Source organism: Malania oleifera, chromosome 1, assembly GCF_029873635.1.
Source record: "Malania oleifera isolate guangnan ecotype guangnan chromosome 1, ASM2987363v1, whole genome shotgun sequence".
Lineage (NCBI taxonomy): Eukaryota > Viridiplantae > Streptophyta > Magnoliopsida > Santalales > Ximeniaceae > Malania > Malania oleifera.
The window spans coordinates 58278034-58299146 of NC_080417.1; the positions used below are offsets into that span (position 1 = coordinate 58278034).

Sequence of the window (21113 nt, forward strand, 5' to 3'; positions counted from 1 at the left end):
TAATTCATTAGAAGGCTTACTAGTATGAAATACAGGGCAATTTTCGACGAATAGGGGTGAATCGTCGACGAATTGGTTTGAATCGTTGAAGAATTTTTCCAGTAGCTATTTATGTTTTTCAGCCTAGGTGACTCATCAACGAATAGGGGTAATTTGTCGAAGGAAACTCGTCGACGATTAACATCGGGCAACCTGAAACAAACTAGCTTTAAAGGGCTAGTTTTTTTGTTTGTCTTATCACATTAAATGCTCAACGACTAGACAACAGCTAGCTCGTCTCTTTGCCCATAAATACAACCTACTTGCATTTATTAGATACATTGATCTTTGATCTTTTGGTAGTTGCAAGCTTTCAAGGATTTCATAAACTCTCTTGGTCTTTGTTCTTGTTACATATCATTTTCTCAAGAGAGTAGTGTGAGGATTTACATTGTATTATCAACTCTAAGGAGTATTTTCTATACTCTCTACTTTCATTGTGATTGTAAATTAATTCTTGATGAATTGGAGGCTCTTGGTGAACCATATTGAAGGAGGTTCCATTGAACTCCGTGAACTAGCTCTTGGTGAGCATTAGGGATTTGTTCCCTATTTGTAAAAGTTTCTCCGTCTTGAAAGGAGATTGGATAGTGGATTTGGCCATCCTTGAGTTGGTCTCAAGGCGTGGACGTAGGCTGAGGTCGAGCCATGTTAAAATCTCGGTGTCAAGATCTTGTCTCTCATCTAGTTTATTTACTCATTTAAAATTAATTGTGATTTAAATTACTTGCATCTTACCAAACTTTATTGCTTTGTAGGAAAATACATTATCCACGATACACAACACACCCCACCTCCTCCCCACCCCCCCCCGGGGCTCTTGGGCCTACAATTATCCTTACCGAAGAAAAGTTGGGGGTGATTAAACACCCCTGATTTTTAACCTATGGAAGGTTCCACCCAACTGTTGCCACATCCACATTGTATCCCGTAGGGGAACAGATTCATGTGTTCTTTAATTTAATTCTTTTTTCAAAATAAAAAATAAAAATTAAGGTTTATGAACAGCGTTGGGAAATATAACACAACTCAAGACCAAAAATACAAATGAAACTACCAAAACAATATCTCAACTAGGTACATCCGGCTCTTAAGTACATTAAGCAGCGCAACCAGGTGGGCATGAAGAACTTGGCGATAATATAGCTGCAGTGTACCCCAGCCCAACAGCACACAAACAGAATATGCATTTCCAGTGTACATTTAGATCAACCACCATGTCACAACTCAGACGATCCAGTTTCCAGCGCTGAAATATTGTGGGCAACAGTAATTGGAGATGATGCGTTGCTGTATAAGTGAAGCTGATAAGGCAACGGTAATTGGAGAAGATTCAATGCCGATAGACTCCTGCCAATCAGCACTAGGGCTCTAAGCTAAACCGACCATCATCCTCTGAATTCCCAGGCGAGGTCGCCTCAGGGAAGAACTCCTCATGAGGATACATTTTGTGAAACAGCTGCCAAATTTAGCACAAGCAGCATATGCTAGTCAGCGCTTCATGCGACAATAATTCTTAAAACATCATTCACCAAGGAAACTCCCCAACATAACCGAGAAACTTCATGAATGATCATATTATAAAACAATACTCTAATCCTGCGAGGCACCAATCAATCCACCGTTTTTACCTAGCTTCTCAACACTGAAACATAAGAAACTGATCCAACACAAATATTTAAATGAACAGGCCATAGGATCAAACCATCCAAGAGATTTTGAAACATATGGCCACCTAGGAAAAGAAGCAAGTTAAGTTTTTCCATACGAGCAACTTTGCCAAGAAAAGTAATATTGAATGATGAGATGCATCAATTACAAAAGAAAACATTAAAGTGTTTTTTAAAATTAATGAGAAAATTAAATACCTTTTTAGTTGCATCTATAACATCATCATAGTTCAGGTTTCCATCTGGCATGGGGGTACAGTAGACAGATTCAAATGAACCCTGGCATCAACATTTCTAAATAATTTCAATATCAACATTTTTACTAAAGAGCACAAAACAATATCATTGGAATCTCAGATACTAAGAAGATCTATGGAAAGATAATATTTACAGGACACTCAGGGCTGACATTATTTGCTGCACATCTGCAAGTCTTATAACGACTAAACAGATCATTGACTGGACATTTTGATCAATCACCAAATGGATTACAAATTTTTTAAGAGTGGTGCAATTGGCACTCCAAAAAAATTCACCCAACATTCCAATTTTATTTTTTAATGCACTAAATGATAATTTTACCCTTTGATTTTTCACTTTGCAAGTGAAAGGAGGGGGGGGGGGGGGGAAGGAAATGGGAAAATCATGATTTAATGAGTGAAAAAATGGAAAGACGGTGATGGTGGTATTTTTTGGAGAGCCAATAGCGCCTCCCTTTTTTAAAGTTTCTCAAATTTAACTTCTCTCAAAAATGAATCAGCAAATCATTTATTCATTCACAACAAAGAGTGGGCTTCAAACAGACACACCATAGAAAATAAATTATATAATTAAAAAAAATAAACAAAAACTTAATCAGAGGAGAGAAATTATCATTAAAAGGAACCTCATGCAATAAGTAAAATGATAGGTTCAAAAAAAAAATTCTTATAAAAATACAGTCAAGGTCAGATGAAATGCATACCATAGTCAACTCCTGAATATACAAGGCACTCCAAAGCAGAGTGGGTTTCAATTCTACATTTTTAATTTGAATTGAGGAACTATTTTCAGCATTTCCAGAAACAGTGTGTGTGAAAAGGTTACGAATGGTTGTATGAAGTAACTTCTTCCCTTCATCAGCATCATCACATAAAGCTGAAAGATACAGCACAAACCTGAAGAACAAGAAAGTGAATGGTATCAACAGAAGTGCACACCACCACCACCCCCCCAAAAAAAAAAAAAAAAAAACACTTGCTTTTGAGGGAGGGTTTTTGTGTGTAGGGTGGGTGGTAATTTTTTGGAGGTATGGTTTACTAAATTAGCAGTGATTCCATTTGTTCCCTGCTTGTTTAGGGTTGGAGGGTTATGTATGTATGTTCAGACACCATTTTAATAATAAATAAATATAGGGGCTTGAAAAAAAAAAAGTCATCCTCCACCACAACCAAAGAAATGCACTCTTTTCCCTTCCACTTTTGCTTCCTACGAACTGAAGGTCAGAGGGCCACAAAGAAAGTTGCAGTCGTAAACAGAATTGCTTACAACTAAAGAAATGCACTCTTTTCCCTTCCACTTTTGCTTCATACCAAACTGAAGGTCAAAGGGGTACAGAGAAAGTTGCAGATGTAAACAGAATTGCTTAAAAAATTTTATACAAAAACTCTTGATTTTTAATATTTATCCATCACAATTTAAACTCAATAGTTAAATAATGTAAAAAAAGGACTACAGTTATGAAAAGGAGAATATTTATCTTCTTCAAGAGCTGAAAAAAATACTTACATGCCTGAGGGACAAACAACCAAATTGCTACCTATCTGCAGAGCTCGGATTGATGTCACCTGCTCAGGATACAAGGCTAGAGAGAAAAAATTAGATAATTTTTTTTCTTGTGAAATAGAATAATTGAAAAGTCGCAGATCTTACATTTGGGAGGATATATCAGCAGGAAATTCGATAGATCTGGCATTAGGGAACTCCTGGTAACACATATGGCCCTAGCCACCTTTGCTATAGAATCCTTCAAACTAGGACTTTCTTGCACACAGCCTGGATTTGAAGTTAACGGCCAATGCACTGTAAAAGATGGATCCAGAACAAGATTTTGGCTGAATAAGTCCTGACCAGAAGCCAATTTAACGCCTTTATAATGCCCATCTCCCTACAAAATTTTCAGAAAATATATATATAAAATCAACATGAGATGGAAAATATGAAATTCGCTCATGTAACCAAAAGGATCCTAGACAGTGAGGCAATACTCATGGAAGTATATCATTGCTGTTTTTAAAAATTGTCACAACCATACCTCATCCATAAGCAATGCAATTACTGGCATTCGCAGAACCTGTATGAGAGCAATTCTAAATGTAGTAAGCATCATAGCTTGACAAAGGAACAACAGAATGTTTTCACCATAAATTTGTACTGCATGACAATATAAGCAGTCCTTGTCGCACATGAAGGAAAACCAAAACATTCAACTCTAATATGAGTAGCCATAATGCAACAAATTAATCCACAAAATCACCTACAAGATATTGCTTAAGATTAAGAGTTGGCATTCTTAGCAATACAGCATCAAGCACCACTAGAAATAAAAACAGCAGTGGCCTAAAACCTTTCCAAGACCTTGTTAAAAAATTTCTTTCCAGTGTAATTCTCAGTTGAATCAAGAATAGAACAACTCAATCTAAGCAAGTGTAGCATCTCGTCTCATAGTCAATACTTTCCTTATCGTGTTACAGCTTCACTAGTGAGCTTGCTTCTAGTCATTGTTATTTCACCTCATTTAATTCTCATGTCTCAGCAGGGACCTGCTTCTAGTTCCTAGACACTTTTTCTCTAGAGGTAGTTTGGCAGATCATGCTGGTTAAATCTTGAGCAATAGACCATCAGCACGATGCATCATGCAATTTTTACCGAAGCAAACACAAGCAGCATGACTGTTAAGCAATAAAAATCTAAAGGAAAACAAAAAATGAATAAAGTAACCAGTTCACTTGTCAGTAGATTGTCAATCTTCAAATTCAAGAGTTTGATGGCAATATCATTTTCAAGTTACATTAAGAAAACTATAAAAATTAAAGCTCGTGTAAACATAGAAAGAAACAACTCAGAAAAACTATGTCTTGTAGATTCACTGACTAGCTATACAGAACTAAAAAATAAAAATAAAAATAAAATGGAAATTGAACAATGCATAGGGTACAAATATAAACATAGTTGTCCAACAAAACAGGCATGTTTAAGTGATGAGAGTACAAGAAGAGAAGGAGAAGAGAGGAAAAAGGGAAAAAGTTCTTCACACACAATGGGGAAACTCTGATTGATTCCAAATTGAAAACCTCCCAACATACAACTATCAAAAAAGAAGAAAAAATAAAAATGGCGGTGATCATCCTCTCATTCTCCCCCCGTTGCAAGGAACTTGACTCCAGAGAGTGTGTCTACAAATGTCACTCTAACAACTAAAACACTCACGAACATCATCCTCAATAAGCCATGTAGCATCCAAAATGGGGCTGCCTCTCCACCAAACCAAATATTACCAAAAACCACCTTAAGGAGAATAAACAAAATCGCCATCCGGAATAGCCTCAACTTGTATCCTGTAGCAGAGAAATGGGAGGAGCCTGAGGGCTTGCAAAACATTCATGTGTGCTAGATGACAAGGCAAGAGGTTCAAATGTGCCTTGATGTCAAGTCTTCCACACTGAAAATGGGATTCATGTTCATATGATCAGCCAAATCAAGCAAATACTCATTAGGTCCACGTATCCTAATGATTGAGAATGACACCACGGCACAGCCATGGAGTTTTTAAGAGTTTCTAGGTAGTATTTGAAGGTTTAATGTAAACCATCTCACAATCTCACAACATTAAATTCTCCAACCCTAGAGCACACATCAACAAGAAGTTTATAATCAGCATTGCTCATGGCAAGTATCACTTAACCTCCGCATGCAACTGATGGATGTGATCCTCCAGGCTCAAAAATAAAGGAACTTGGTGGTAAGGAACAAGGTTAATGAGTGCACAGAGTTCATAACCAAATACACGCTACTCAAATATACTCTTACCCGTAAACATCTTCAGAGTTATATGCAAACTCAATTGTAGGTAGCACTAAAGTCCCAATTGCCCAATTTTTCTCTCACTAACATCTCAGTAGATTGCCCAAACTATGATTAGCAACCTAAATCTGACCATCAGAAGCCTGTTGAAGGGAATCGAAGTGGTTCTGATAAAAAACTGGTGTAAAATGCAGAAGAAAAAAAAGAAGAGAGGAAGAAGAAATATGAGAGAAAAAGTTCACCATGTGCTGAAAGGGGGAAATTCTTATTGATTCAAAATTGATGACTACCTCCAACATACAAATACTCAGATGTATAGATTTTTCTAACAAAAAAATAAAAGATATATTATTAGAGAGAACAAGAATTATAAAAAGGAACAAACAACGTGATGCAGCGTGCATGGAGGAAAGACAATGTAGAATCTTTCAGATTAGAAATCTGACAGATTAGCATAACTAGGGGAAGATACAACGACAAAAGAGAGATCATCTTACGTGGAAACAAGGCATTGGAGGCTACGGAAGAAGCCGCTGGGTGAATCATCAAACCACACTTCTAAATCTCAAGGAAATTATGAGCAGATCAGAATTTATATGCCAAATGGAAAGGGAAATTATGTACTCTCTCTCCATCATCTGGGCTGATATGAATATAAGTACAAGTCAACTTTGGGCATTAAATATGCCTAGAAAAATGACTGTTTTGCTGACTACAGCTGTTTCTAACTTCCCTGGACTCAAAAAACCTCATTAATGAACTCTGAAAATAAATCTAGACTTAGGAAATGACACATTTTGACTAGACCCTAGTAATGATACTTTCATTAGAACAACTAATAAATATTATAGCAAATAATAATATCAACTATGCTTCATTAGTTCAGCAGCAATGCATCACAAATAAATACTAAAACTCATAATTACACAATAACCCCTAAACCATAAAGATCTACTAAGCAAACAAAGTTGAACACATGCACCCTAGTTTCCTAAATTTACACCTAAAGTAGGAAGGTATGTCTGTTGAGCAGGCAGCCTAAATGACAGAGATGGTCCTCCATCACTAAGTCAGATGTATATTACATATTGATCATCAAATAATAAAGAAACGATCAGTGTTAAGTAACAGCAGTTTCACCCGCCGCCAGGGGTGCCGGGTGGGTTTGGAGAAGGGTGGAGAAAAGGGTCAATGTCCACCCATTAAAACTTACATAAAGACAACCTTTAACAGCAGCACAGCGACAAAAGGCTTGTGGTAGTTCTCCTTGACCATAAATAGGGTATAACAAAGAACCAAGTGCATTTTGGAACCTGAAATGGAGGAGAACAGCAATGAATAACTACATTTTAAGCAAATTAATAAATTCACTGTGTTGGGGAAAAGAAAAACAAAACAAACAAAAAAAACAATCCCCCAACTATTTGAGCAGTGGGTCTAAAAGGGTCTGTGTAACTGCCTTTAACATAAACACAAGGCATCAAGATATGAAAGTAAGCTACGAACCATTCATACAAGATATCAAGACATGCAAATAAGGGGTTCACAAACAGCTTCAACTCCGCACAGCAAAAGCTCATTCATATTCATTAAATGAGTTTAAAGATAATTTTCAATCTGATTTAATGAATGAGCGAAGCTTAAACAGATATGAGCTTGGTTCATTTATACTCACAAATGAAGCTAGTCAACTCAATTATACTATGAACAAAGCCTGTGAGCAAGTTCACAGACAAGCTTGGTGAAATCTCACTAAAACTTGTGGACTTACTAATTTAACATTTGTTAGTTCTATAATATATATAATATAATATATGTTATCTAAAATATATATTATAGTAATTGTAGAGCATTTATTGACAACTTAACAGGGCATCAAGGGGGCGAACAGATGATCAATATGGTGTGAAAGATGCCATTAATTGGCATCAAAACTCCTACATTCTATAATTTAACATAGGTTAAATGGTAAAGAAGAGGACATGCACAGTATAAGGCAATAAGGCATTGTCTTGCCCAAGAAATAAACATTTAATCATGACTTCAAAACCTGGACAGTGATCAACCTGGTGATGCCACCAGGTCAGTCAGACTGGTTCTGACTGGTGGGTTCAGCCGGTCCAGCTGGTGATATATATATATATATTATATATATATATATATATATATATATTATATGCCAGTTATAATTTCCTACAAGCTAATTTAAATAAATTAATAGCAAAACCTAAGATAACTTGGTACTACTAATTGTTTTAAAAATTTTCTTGAAATTTATTATTATAATTATTATTAGGAGAAGTGGGTTAGTTATTGTTTCTGGCATGAAAAGGGGTGCAAGTAGGCCAAAAATAACTTGGAATAAGAAAGTGAGGAAGAATTTAATAGCCCTTTATTCTAATAGAGAAAAACACCCTCAATCGGGTGAATTGGCAAAAAAGGATTCAGGTAGCTGACCCCACCTAGTGGGACTTAATGCTTATTATTATTGTTGTTGTATAATTATTATTATTAGAAATTAATAAAATATTAAATGGGAGTGACTAGTGAGAAAATATTGACTCAATTAAGTTAATAGTTTGATTAATTTGCATGTGTGCATATTTTACATATACATTTGTAAATATATGTCATGCACACTTTGAATATACTCATTATTGGTTCAACAATCTACTCAAACAAATAGATGATAGTATTGGTAAGCACTTTGTGCTTTCTGTTTCAAGTGCAGATTTTGAGGCTTGTTAGCCTCATTTTCACAATTTTTTGTTGAAAGGCACTGTGAAAATCCAGCCGATCCAGTGGGTCTGGCCAAGTCAAGCTGGTTTGCCCGTTTTTAGCCAGATTGACCCTGCTTCCCTTCAAATCCAGGTTTCCCCTGTATTGGACAGGACCCGGTCAAAACAGTCCAGTCCTGGTTTTAAGTTATGCCTTTAACTAAAGAATTCACTTTTTTTAAGAGTAATTTGTATATGGCAGTCAACAAAGGCTTGAGCCCAGGTTATGAGGCCAACAAGCTTAATGAACAAATTCAATCTACATTTTTTTTAATAATAAAAGAAGGTATATTATATAGAGAGAGAAATTACAACAAAAGAGGACAAGAAATCCATCTCAATAAAATAAAATGAAAAAGTAAAAATAAAATAAGAATGAAAATTTAACAATTAAACAAGGAACACCCTCTTCTATCCTTTTCCTTCATAGTTCACCAAACTCTTCAAATTAGCTAACTCCCTTCAACCCTTTTTAGCTGTGTTTACACCCATAAAGATGCACTTCAGTTCCCCCAGGACAAGAAAACTTTAAATCCAATTTATCCATGAGATCTTGAACCTCAAAATCCTTCCCTGAAATCTCCTCCATTGGAATTGGTAAAATATCACCCTTGCATTGCAGCTCATTAAACAAACCATCATTTTCAAATATAGAAACATATCCATATTGTTCCTTACTTTCATCCAATAGCAAACCCCCACCACAATCAAACTCACTTAGACCATTGCTTTCATTATCTAATAAATCCCCCCATTTCAATACCTTCTTTTCCTTTGCTAAACCCATCACAATAATTGTCCATCTTCTTAGCATTTATGTCTTCCACAACAACTAACTCTCCAATATTCCTCTTTAAAAAATCTTTGGCACTACATCACTTAGTGCTCTCTTTCTTCTTTGAACAATTTTTTCATATCCACACTGATCTGCGCAATCTTCTGATAAGTATAAACCTTGGGACCCTAAGATCCCTTGCCTTAAGATCTAAGGCATCGGATATCATACCCAAATCACCATCACCATTGTAAACCTTTGCTGCAGCATCCTCTTGCTCCAGAACACAATCATTGATCAAAACTCCATAATTGTTTGAAACAAGACTTTGCTTCATCACCTCTTTCTCTTTAACCCTTTCAGTACTGTTGCTTTTTCTGATGAATGTGGCAAACCCTCTTGGCCATCAAGAATCTGCTTTGAAACTTAACATTGCAAGGCATGATTGTATCCGGAATCTTCTTGGAAGACAGCATACCTGTTATGCCCCTTGTCTGCCTACACCGATTAATGGGAAATTTTTGGTTTTCAAATGCAGGAAACTTCTAATCTTCCTCAACCTGACCTCCAACTTCTGGTAACTGCTGCTCCAGCTGAGACCATCCTTCCGTAAAAGATTCATCCATCACTCCCAGACAAACATCCTCGGTCTTTAGAAACTCCATTGGAAGAAACCTCTTGGGTGCAAATTGAGAACTGAACAGTCCACTGAACATTTAGACCAGCCTCTTGGACCTGGTCCACATTATTAAGACAATGGGCCTGTTTAAATGAATGGTCTAACTGAGAATGACCCAACTCATAAGAAACCTCCTTTGTTTCCAAAGGATTGCCCAATTCGTTTTTACCAAGACAATGGGCCTGTTCAATAAGTTGGCACAACTTAGTTAAAAAAGAAACTGCTCCTTTCTCAATTACCTGGCCTAGGTCCAAGAAGAAAACAAAATTTCCCAGCCCAATATTCTTCATCTCATCTTCCCCAAACACAACCCTAGCTGCCTCTGCTAGCTTCCACACTCCTGAAACCCTAGATACCTGGACTCTCTGGACATTCTTCTCTGATCAAACAGCAGTGGTTTCAGACTGATTAAATGCAACTGCTGCTGACTTCAGAAGCTCAGCCTTGTTAATCTGAACCACACTGTCACACCTACAGCATCTATCCTCCTCATCAGCCGCCATAACTCGAGCTCCAGAGAGGGCTTCACGATCGCGACCCTCACCTCCATCTATATTATCTTCCAGCATGACCTGCCTCCACGATCTGAAACATGGCTGACCTTCTGCAACTATTTCACCCAAATCTTTTCTTAGCCCCTTCGCTAGGTTACAGAAAACACTTGAGAAGCTTTGCCATCCCTCACTTTTGAGCCACCAGGAACGAACACAGAAAACTCCTACAATTCCAGCCTAACCCAAACTCTAAGAACTTTCCCACCTTCCTCCACCTAATCGACAACCAGTAGTTTCTAAAACCCTTGCAACAATTCCGAAAACCGCTCTCCATCCAACTATAAACTGACAACCCTTCGACGAACCACGAAACAGCCTCTTCCAATAACCTCACCGAACTGTTGAGAATAACATTCTTCTCGATCGCGAGCAGAGATGACCCCTCGTCCTTGTCCAAACACAGATTGAAGGAAAATCCTTCGATCTGAATCATTCGGCTCGTCATACCCAAAACCAAACTTCATCATAATGAATGCACGAGAGGGGAAGAGGAAGAGTATGGCGAGAGAAAGAGAGAAAGAGAGACGAATAGGGCCATTAGTTCAAGCTACTATATTTGAACTTAACATGAACACGATTAAAGCTTGAGTATTCTAAAAATAAGCCAGACCAAGCTTGAACCACGCAAAAACACAGCTAGGATTATATGCTACTCTTCATGACGTAACAATGCTCCAAGTTAACAGTTGCCATTAGTTGTTTCAGCTTGTCAAGCGACCAATTAAATTCAGGGGAAAAGAAAGCATACAATATTTGATAGACTAAATATGGAGTATAAAAATGACCATTATGAAGCAGAAGAAAGCATCTTGCTGCAGGTGATACTTGATTTACAAGGACTTCTTTGACCTCTTTAAAACAAAAAATGTTTTTTTTCTTTTTTTGTGAGGGGTGGACAGGGTGGGATTTGTTTGATCTTAATAGCCTCCAACTAGAGGTGGACTCCTAATGGTTCAAGAATTTAGAGAACCAGAGCTATTTGGTTAAGCCTCTTAACACCTCTGAATAAACCAGACATATTCATGTTTGATATGGTTAGTGCAAATATCAAGAGGAACTTTGGACACTTTTTTATCCCATAAAAAATAAAAATAACAGAAACAAAAAAACAAAAAATGGCTCAGCAAAAGAATCCTTTGATCATTCTCCTACATGTCTTCCCACCGAGTCTCCTTCACCAAACCAGGTTCTCCAGTGAACCAATGCTCCATTTCTCCCCTTCAGTTGGTAAGTTCTCTTCTTCTTACTCCTCTTTAACCATGTTTTTTTAGCTTTATTTTCTCCTTGTCTATTTCCCCTTTCCCCTTTCTTCTTCAACCATACAATTTTGTGGTTATAAATGTAAACCCTTTTTTATCTCATTAATTTTCCTGCTGTGTTTTTCAATTTGAGAACCACATAAAAAATTGGATGTCAAGTTCAGCTTGGGCTTGTATTGTTTGAATCTTTATAATTTTCTTCTATATTCTTTTAAAAATTGTTGACAACCATTTATTATGTGGTTGTTCATCTTGGGCTCTATGTTATACCATCTCGAAAGATGGCCTTTATGCTAGGTTTGATTTAAGAAATAAACTTCTAGGGGGGCGGTGTTGTCAACAAGTACCACATAATTTAGGGGGCAGGGGGGCTACATGATGCATGACTATCCACAAACTTCAACCCTTTTTTTCAATTCCATATTGATTTTAGCAGCAGAGTGTTCTTCCTTCCTTGGCATGTCAAAAAATTATTTGATTCTGATGGTTCATTTAATATTTATACGGACTCCCCACATAACAGAAATGCAAGAGCACCAACATGTATCTAATATTTTTTTTTTCTAGTACATGCCTATATAGCACTTGAGCTTTATCTGCAATGTTACAGGTCTACAATTTTATCTGAACCACTATGCCTGATAACAGTTCTGTTGGCCTAACAAGGCTGAATCTCGTTTTGATAATGACAAACCAAGGCATCTTCTTGTGCTTTCAAGTGTATTTACAGGTATTATAGTTTAAAAGCACAATGAAATATGATCAATTGAAAGCCATGAAGAACACAAGTAAATCAGAAATGGCTATTGAAGAAAAGCTTGGATGAAGATCAACCTTAAAGACATGTACCTAAATAATGATCCATGTGTATTGTACAATAGGTCTCATGTAAGTACTTCTCATATTAGTATTTTTTATGAAGCTCTTAGGGAACTTATTTGGACCCGAGGCATTTTAAAATATCTTGGAAAATATTTTTACAAGGTCAAAAGTTATTTCAAAAGGCTTAAATCATTTTTGGAATGGAAAACCCCAAAACAGGATTCTCCAAATCCCCTTTTTTTCCGCAGTCGTCTTGATGTGCGATTTTCTCTATTTATATCTTCTCTATCTTCAAAAATCTTCAACACGAAAGTTGCGAGATTTTTTCTTAGCTTTCTATTGTTACCTAGACTGCCCTTGTTGGAGTTCTCTAGAAAAAGTTATGCTCAAAATACTGAAGGGTGTTCAGAAAAATCGTAGCTGAAATTTCCCAAGGAGTTCAGGCAACTTAGAGTTCAGGCAACCGAATGCCTACTGCCACTTTGGAAATTCAATTTTAATTGGTTCGGGCAACCGAAGCGCGCGATAAGTCTTGAGAACAGCCTGAAATCTTTCTTTTTTTCAAATAAAATATTACCAAAACATGCACAAACGGTCATATTTCAAACCTAGCTATAAAAGGCTAACCCTAATCATGTTAGGGCAACCCTAGAGCAAGCAAACACACTGATTTTACATTACAAATACTGTTGGGCACCGTTCCCTTGCTGAATTTATTTTCTGGTTCAATCTTTCAAGTTCTAAGCTTTCAAAAATCCAGAAAACCTAGCAAATCTCTTTGAGCTTCATAGCAATACCTTTCTGAGAGTACATTAGATTTTACTGTGTACAAACCCGCTCATTTTAGAGAGTATTTTATTGTACAAACTCTGCTATTGTTCTACTTGTGAACGGACAGTGCAGGTGTGAATTGTTGACAAGCAAGAGGGTGTTCTTGCTTGAGAGGTGCTCCACCTACTAAAAGGAGAGAGGTGCTCCACCTACTGAAAGGAGAGAGGTACTCCACCTATTGAACAGAGAGAGTTAATAAAATCCTCACAGTGAGTTGCTTGAGGCAAGGATGTAGGCACATTGCCAAACCTTGTAAAAATACTAGTGTCATTCTTTCCCTTATCTCTTTACTTTTCACGCATATTTATTTTGAGATATATCTGCTGTGAATGCTATGTATGTTTTTACTTTGAGATTGCGAATGCCATAAAAGATTTTAATACCCACACCAATCAAACTCCGTTGTAGCTACAGATTTTAAATAAATTTAATCTACTAGAATTGTTTGTATTGATTCATTAATTACTCAAATTCTAGCATCAACCTTTGTGTGGCCAAACATAGTGTTATAAATATTAATCTGCTGAAAATATTGTAAATCTTGTCACTTGGTTTCATATTTAGGAATATCAAAATTGGTTTAGTCATTTGCTGAAAATATTTCCGTTGTAGTTAAAATATTTAGAGCATGCGTTAAATAAGTTTTAAAATTGATCAAGCTTCCGCACTTAAAATTTAAAATACCCAATTCACCCCCCTCTTAGGATTACACCTTAACTTTCAAGTTTATTTTGAACTATTTACTTATTATCAATACTTTTCATACCTAAGTAAAAACAAACATACAAAAAAATGCATTAAACTAACAACTACACCAAAAAAAAAAAAGGAAAAACACAGACTACGAATTTCATTTTTTTATAAAATTTCAATGAGAGAAATATAACTACATCACTATTATTCTAAATTAAATTACATAAATTATAAATGAACAACAATAATTAATTAGTCAATTAATTTATTTCTATTTATATAAATTAATGTGTTACTTTTAATAATAATATTATGCTACAAAGCAAAAAAATTTGTTGTACTCTTTAAATAAACAAGAAATATAAAAAAATAAAAAATAAAAATCAGAAACCAGCTGCACAATTCTCACAGATAATTACGGGGTGAATGTAAATTCCTCATTCACTCAATGGATTCCATTTGATCAGGTTGAGAGAGAGAGAGAGATGCACTTATAGCCACAACAAATGAAGCCTACAGCAGTGAGAGAAGAGCACTTCCTGCCGCTGTGAAGCCTGCGACGAGGCCCTCCCTCCCTCAATTGATTTCTTGAACAGGTTGTGAGAGAGAGAGAGAGAGAGACAAGAGGAAGATAGATACAATCGCTGCCATAAAAACTGATGTGAAGCTTACAACAGTGAGAGAAGAGGGCTTCATGCCACTGTGAGCCCTGCCCTCCCACCCTTCCTCACACAAAACTGCTGCATAGCCTACAACAGGGCCCTTCCTCCCACCCTCCCCCCCGCCCCCCGGGTGTCACAAAACTGCTGCAAAGCCTACAACAGGGAGAGAAGAGGGCTTCCTGCTGCTGTAAAGCCTGCGAGAGGGTCCTCCTTCCCTCCCTCCCTGCCACAAAACTGCTACGAGCTTACAACAGTGAAAGAAAAGGGCTTCCAGCCGCTGTGAAAAAAGCGACAGGGCCCTCCTTCCCTCCCTGCCACAAAACTGCTGCAAAGCCTACAACACAAAGAAAGAGTGTTTCCTGCTGCTGTGAGGACTACGACAATGAGAGAAGAGGGCTTCCTGAATCCTGCCACTGTGAAGACTGTGACAGAGCACCCCGCCCCCCCCGCGGCCCCCACCCACCCTCTTCAAATGGAATCCATCCAACATAGCAGCACGAAGCTGGAGCCCTCTTCTCTCACCACCATAGGCTTCAAGGTAGTTTTGTGGAAGCTATTTCATTTATGTTCTACAGTTCTACCATTCAAGGTTTGAGTACAGCAGGGTTGGCAAATTTTCTTATAATTTTTTCTGAAATTTCTGAATATTTTTGTATGATTTTTATATGAAAACGGTTAAGTAATTTGGGGCCACTGCTTTTGGTGACTTGCATCCTGATTCCCATCAGTCCAGGATTCCATCAACCATTGAACCAGAATGTTTGATCTAGATTGTAGTTCCCCTGGGGGAAGCGGGCAGTGACCCAGGTAACCATGGTCTCTCTCTTAATGCAAGCACTTTACATGATTAAAAATCAATAGATAAAGTAGTGGTTGGGATTCACTCAAAAACTGCCAACACAATAACAATTCATGATGCCTGCTCGGGTCTGCCAAGGAAAACCAAGTTAGGAACTTTTTCTATCAGCTCATAAATCTTTGGGTTTGATCTTCATTTATTTCTACTATCTCCAAAATTTATTTTTCTTTATTTTTTCATTAATCTTAGACTCCCTTTTAATAATTTAGAGGCCACATGATTCCACACCATAACCAGGTCTTTTTTTTTCTTTTTCTTTTTTTTGAGGAGGTGGAGGGGTGGGGGAGCGGGTCAAACTAATCAGTTGTATGCCCCCCATCATTCTTATAAAAATGCATCCATTGTTTGCTCGGTTCTTCCTCATGGAAGCTGAAAGTTATCCCTTTGGTTGAGCTAATCACTGATTTAGAAGGCATTCCTAAGGCGTGCCTCATGTTTGGAGGCTAAAATGCCTCAAAAGCGTAATGTAAAAGGTGAAACTCCTCAGCGTACACCTCAGCTAAAAAAACATGCATTTCATGCCAACAAGGCAAATGCATTTTGGACCACATAGTTTGTGCAAGTTTTCAATAGTACATTTTGCCTGAGTTAACTTCAAACATTTTTGTAAAAATCTCAAAATTTTTTACTTTCTCCCTTTCTCTCTCTTCCCTTATCTCCTTTTTCTCCTTGACTTTCTAGTCTTTTTCTCCTTATTTTCCCCCCTCTAGTGCTCTAGAATGGTCCAGGGTGATCCAAGACAAGCCTGGAGTTGTGGCACAAAAATTTAGAATTTTCATTGAGCAAGGTACGCTGGCATGGGCGCGTGCCTCTACACACCCTGTCACCCCCAACATTTCCATCTCATTTTTTATTGCCAAAAATTTGCCATTCTTTCCAGCAATGGCTGTTTCATAGTTATCTAGGTCGCACCCCACCCCTATGACCCATGATCTGGGTCAATAGTGTCCTAGAACAAATGGGGGTTGGGATTCAAATCACCAGAAGTGGCCCCAAATTAGTCAACCATTATCCTATAAAAATCATACGAACATATTCAGAAATTTCAAAACAGATTATAAGAAAAATTGCAAATAGAGCTAATGCTTGAACCATGAGTGGTAAAACCCTAGAATAGAGAGATGAAATCTCTGCCACAAAACTGCTACAAGGCCTACAATGGTGAAGAGGGCTTCCTGCCACTGTGAAGCATACGACAATGAGAGGACTCCAACTTCCTACTACTGGCCTGCAGCAATGGTGGATGGATTCCATTTGAACAGAGAGAGAGAGAGAGAGAGAGAGAGAGAGAGAGATTGTTTCCGTCCCAAGAATAAGTTGTTTTGACTTTTGAGTGAATGATTTTCAAAAATTGTTTGAAGTAGCTTGTGATGCTTCCGGTGTTGGCACAGGAGGAATGCTGAGTCAAGAGGGTCATCTGGTCGCCTTCTTCAAGAGGATGACCCTCTTGACTCAGCACTCCTATGATGCCAACATCGCAAGCATCACAAGCTACTTCAAGCAGTTTTTGAAAATCAGGGAGGTGTAGCACAGGGGCTTTTGTCATTCGGTCCTTAATGTCTAAGAAGGCTTTGGTTGCAGCTTTGGGCCACACAAACTCTCCTTTCTTAAGACAATTTGTAATGGGTGCCATGATAGTACTGAAATTCTCAATGAATCTTCTATAGAATGTGGCTAACCTATGGAAACTTCGTGCTTCATGAATATTTCAAGGAGTAGGCCAATTTTGGATAATCTTGACCTTCTTAGGGTCAACAGAAACTCCGCTCTCAGATACAACATATCCTAGAAAGATTATCTGAGAAGTCATGAAGGTGCACTTTTTCAAATTTGCATACAACTTATATTCTCTTAGAACTTGAAACACGCTTCTTAAGTGATTGAGGTGCTCTTTCCTTGTTCGACTGTAAAACAAGATGTCGTCAAAGTAGACAACAAGGAAATGCCCAATGAAGGGTCTCAAAATCTGAGTCATCACTCTCATGAAGGTGTTTGGTGCATTGGTAAGACTAAATGACATCACTAACCATTCGTACAAGTCATCTTTAGTCTTAAATGCAGTCATCCATTCATCTCTAGGTCTGATTCTAATATGGTGGTATCCATTCTTAAGATCAATTTTAGAAAAGATCTTGGAACCAACCATTTGATCAAACATGTCATCCAACTTGGGTATGGGAAATCTATATTTGACTGTGATTTTATTGGTGGCTCGACTATCAATGCACATTCTCCAAGTTCCATCTTTTTTTGGAGTAAGAAAGACGGGACATGCACATGGACTCATGCTTTCTTGAATAAATCCCTTACTTCTCAACTCTTCAACTTGCCTCTTAAATTCCTCATGTTCTTTAGGATTCATCCTAAGTGAGGCAAAATGGGTAAAGATGATCTTGGAACAAGATATATAGCATGCTGAATATCTCTCATCGGGGGTAATTCGTTTGGAGGTTTAGAGATTACATCATCAAATTCAACAAGTATAGGTGTTGCTTCATGTGGTGCCTCATTTTCAAGAGTAGAGGAGTCATTTTCCTTAGTTACCACATGGACTCATGCTTTCATGAATAAATCCCTTACTTCTCAACTCTTCAACTTGCCTCTTAAATTCCTCATGTTCTTTAGGATTCATCCTAAGTGAGGCAAATTGGGTAAAGATGATCCTGGAACAAGATATAGCATGCTGAATATCTCTCATCGGGGGTAATTCGTTTGGAGGTTTAGAGATTACATCATCAAATTCAACAAGTATAGGTGTCGCTTCATGTGGTGCCTCATTTTCAAGAGTAGAGGAGCCATTTTCCTTAGTTACCACGATATGGACAACCTGTGTCTCCTTACTCTCTTGCTCAAATTGCTTCTTGCTTAGAACATGCAAAAAAGTTCCAACTTTCTCTCTTCTTCTTCTAGCTTTTCTTTTCTCTGTCTTGTTTGTCCTTCTCGGGCTCTAGAGGACTCAAGACAACCTTCTTTCCATTGCACCTAAAAGTATAGGTGTTGGCTCTACCATTGTGTGATACATCAAGATCATACATGTGGGCAACATCCATGGGAAGGACGTCGCACCAGATTTCGTCTTCATAGTCCGCAATCTTAAAAGGGACTAGACCCCTATGACTTACGAGCATAGTTGTTGCATTTACCCAAGCAACTTTATATGGATTGGGATGGGCTTCAACTTTCAATCCCAACTTTTCTGAAGCTAATTTGAGATCACATTCATGCAGCTTTCACCATCCATGATCATCTTGCAACTCTTATTTTAACACTAGACATAAGTATGAAAAGTAGAAGTTCGGCGCCAATCCTCTTGTTCTCGAGGGTTCACCATGATACATCGCATAACATTTACAGTAGCATTTTCTTCCTCTTCCATGGATAACTCATCCTCACTAACTACTTCTTCAAGGATATAAGGATGTTCCTCTCCCGAATCTTCTTCTTCATCCTCTCTTTCAATTGCTAAGTTCCTAGTGGAGCATTGCTTAGCAAAGTGGCCTTTTTTATGACACTTGTAGCACACATCATTTCCAGAAATTTGTTTAGAGGACCCATTCATGGGAGCCTTTCCTTTGTCCAAAGGCTGCTGGATGGTGGGATTGCTACCTCTTGAAGTGACTTGACCCGTGTTGGTAGGTCTAGTCCTCTCATAAGATGTGGCTTTTCTCTAGTAAGTGTCATTGGAGGTGTTTAAAAACTTTCTTCCCATTTGAGCTTTACTCATCTGCTCATAATCAGTTGTTAAGTTAAAGGCATTCTCAAGGGAGTCAATGTGATGAGGAAACAACTATTTCCTAAGTTCAAGTTTCAAGCCAATCCTAAACCTAGAAATATGACAGCTAATGCTCTCTTCTACTGGTCTCCTTGGTTGGGATCCTCTTCATCATAATTCTCGTTATTCCAGTGTGGAACATAAGGGTCATGACGTTGGAATCTTCTGGAAGCATTTGGTCTTGGTGGGGGATGAACGGGGGGTCTTTCTAGAGGTGGTGTCCTTTCTCTTGGAAGGTTAATTGGTTCCCTAGAATGGTGGGAAGCAAGCTCCTTGTCAACCTCAAGGGGTTGTCCTAGATTTTCTAGAGGTGGGTCAAGAACTACATTGGCTTCCAGCATCCCAATTATGGCAAGGACATTGGTTAAGTCTTGAGTTAAGACTTGAACTTGGGCTTGAAGGTCATCTAAAAGGGTATCCCGGCCCATATCAGTCCTATGACCTTGATAGCGGTTCCCAGCTCTGGTTGCCATCAAAACATAAAACACAAGGGCAAAAGACTCACAGCTAAGTAAGGGAATTTTAGGAGGACCAATTCGGCCAGGGGCAGTGGATTTTGAGGGTTCGCCTAACTAACCTAATCTATGATACCAAGATGATGTAGAACGGGAAAGGGTGACCTCGTCCTACGGTTCAACCCTCACAAGCACATACACTCAATACACTTTAAATTAAGAATTTAATTATCCGAACAAAAACACAATAAACTAGAGGACATTTCACATGTTTTGGGATTTTTAAAGGGTGTATGATGCTGTTATGAAATAAGTCCTAATTGGTTTTTTCGCAAAGGAAACAAGTTGAAATTGCAGTAAAGATGTAATTTCAATATTTCAAGAAATAAGTTCTGTGTTTAGCACAACAGTATTCCACAATTGTTTTAGACTAGCAAGCAATAATATTTAAAGTCTAAGGCTTCAAATATGCTATTCAAGTTTTGAAATTCAAAATTTCAGGCAAAAAGTTTATCAAATATGAAAGTGCAGAATTTGAAACTAAGGTTTTAGTAAATGCACAGGCTGTAAGATATAACAGGGGTTCTAACAAAAACTGAAGTTATCACGAGAATCTATGGATGCTTGACATTGTTCAACAAGCAGTGGGATCACACCTGGAGTCCTTGGTACAAGTTTGTGCGATGCCAATTAAACGCAGCAATACAAAGGATCGATAGTGGCCGTGTGGTGATATGAAAGTGCTAGCCATGTGGATGTAACTTTGGTGGTGGTCGTGTGGGTGATGGTGCGGAAATCATGAAAGTGGGATGGGGATGGAGTCACTGGATAGGTAGTGGTCTCTCACCACCTGATCTCCGAAGAGAACGACGTAGCCTCACACTACACAATCACAATGATTGGACAAAGCTAACAAGCTTCAACAAAGGAATTTCCTTTCAATATTTCAATATTCAAACTTCAACTTTCATGTCTTTGTTCTTACAATGAGAAGGCTATTTATAGGTATAGACTGGGAGACAAAGCATTAAACACTTCCAACAATTCTCAACAACTCTCAACAACTTACTAAGGCATGCACATGCAAGCAAACAAGTTGTCTTGCAAGATTACAAATTAAATATGAAACAAAAGTCAAAGGGAGGCCCAATTCTGTGTGAGCCCCAATGGAGTCATGTGGGGCCCATATGGGTCTTCTTGCTTT

At 37.9% G+C, this 21113-nt stretch overlaps 1 protein-coding gene across 4 annotated transcripts in view; it reads right to left on the reverse strand.

Moving 5' to 3' along the window:
• Positions 1 to 988: 988 nt before the first annotated feature.
• Positions 989 to 21113, reverse strand: part of LOC131162243 (rab escort protein 1) — a 40795-nt gene continuing 20670 nt past the window's right edge. Inside the window, exons 3-9 of one of the 4 annotated variants that reach the window (XM_058118533.1) lie at positions 6985 to 7084; positions 4003 to 4041; positions 3621 to 3855; positions 3477 to 3552; positions 2674 to 2866; positions 1908 to 1988; positions 989 to 1498 (exon numbers count right to left, since the gene is read on the reverse strand). In XM_058118533.1, the coding sequence (XP_057974516.1) occupies positions 1403 to 1498; positions 1908 to 1988; positions 2674 to 2866; positions 3477 to 3552; positions 3621 to 3855; positions 4003 to 4041; positions 6985 to 7084 (820 nt within the window). In that variant the 3' untranslated portion in view covers positions 989 to 1402. Of the gene's footprint in view, positions 1499 to 1907; positions 1989 to 2424; positions 2867 to 3476; positions 3553 to 3620; positions 3856 to 4002; positions 4042 to 6984; positions 7085 to 21113 lie in introns of those variants that run through there. The other 3 variants (XM_058118553.1, XM_058118524.1, XM_058118544.1) reach the window with 3 other exon arrangements.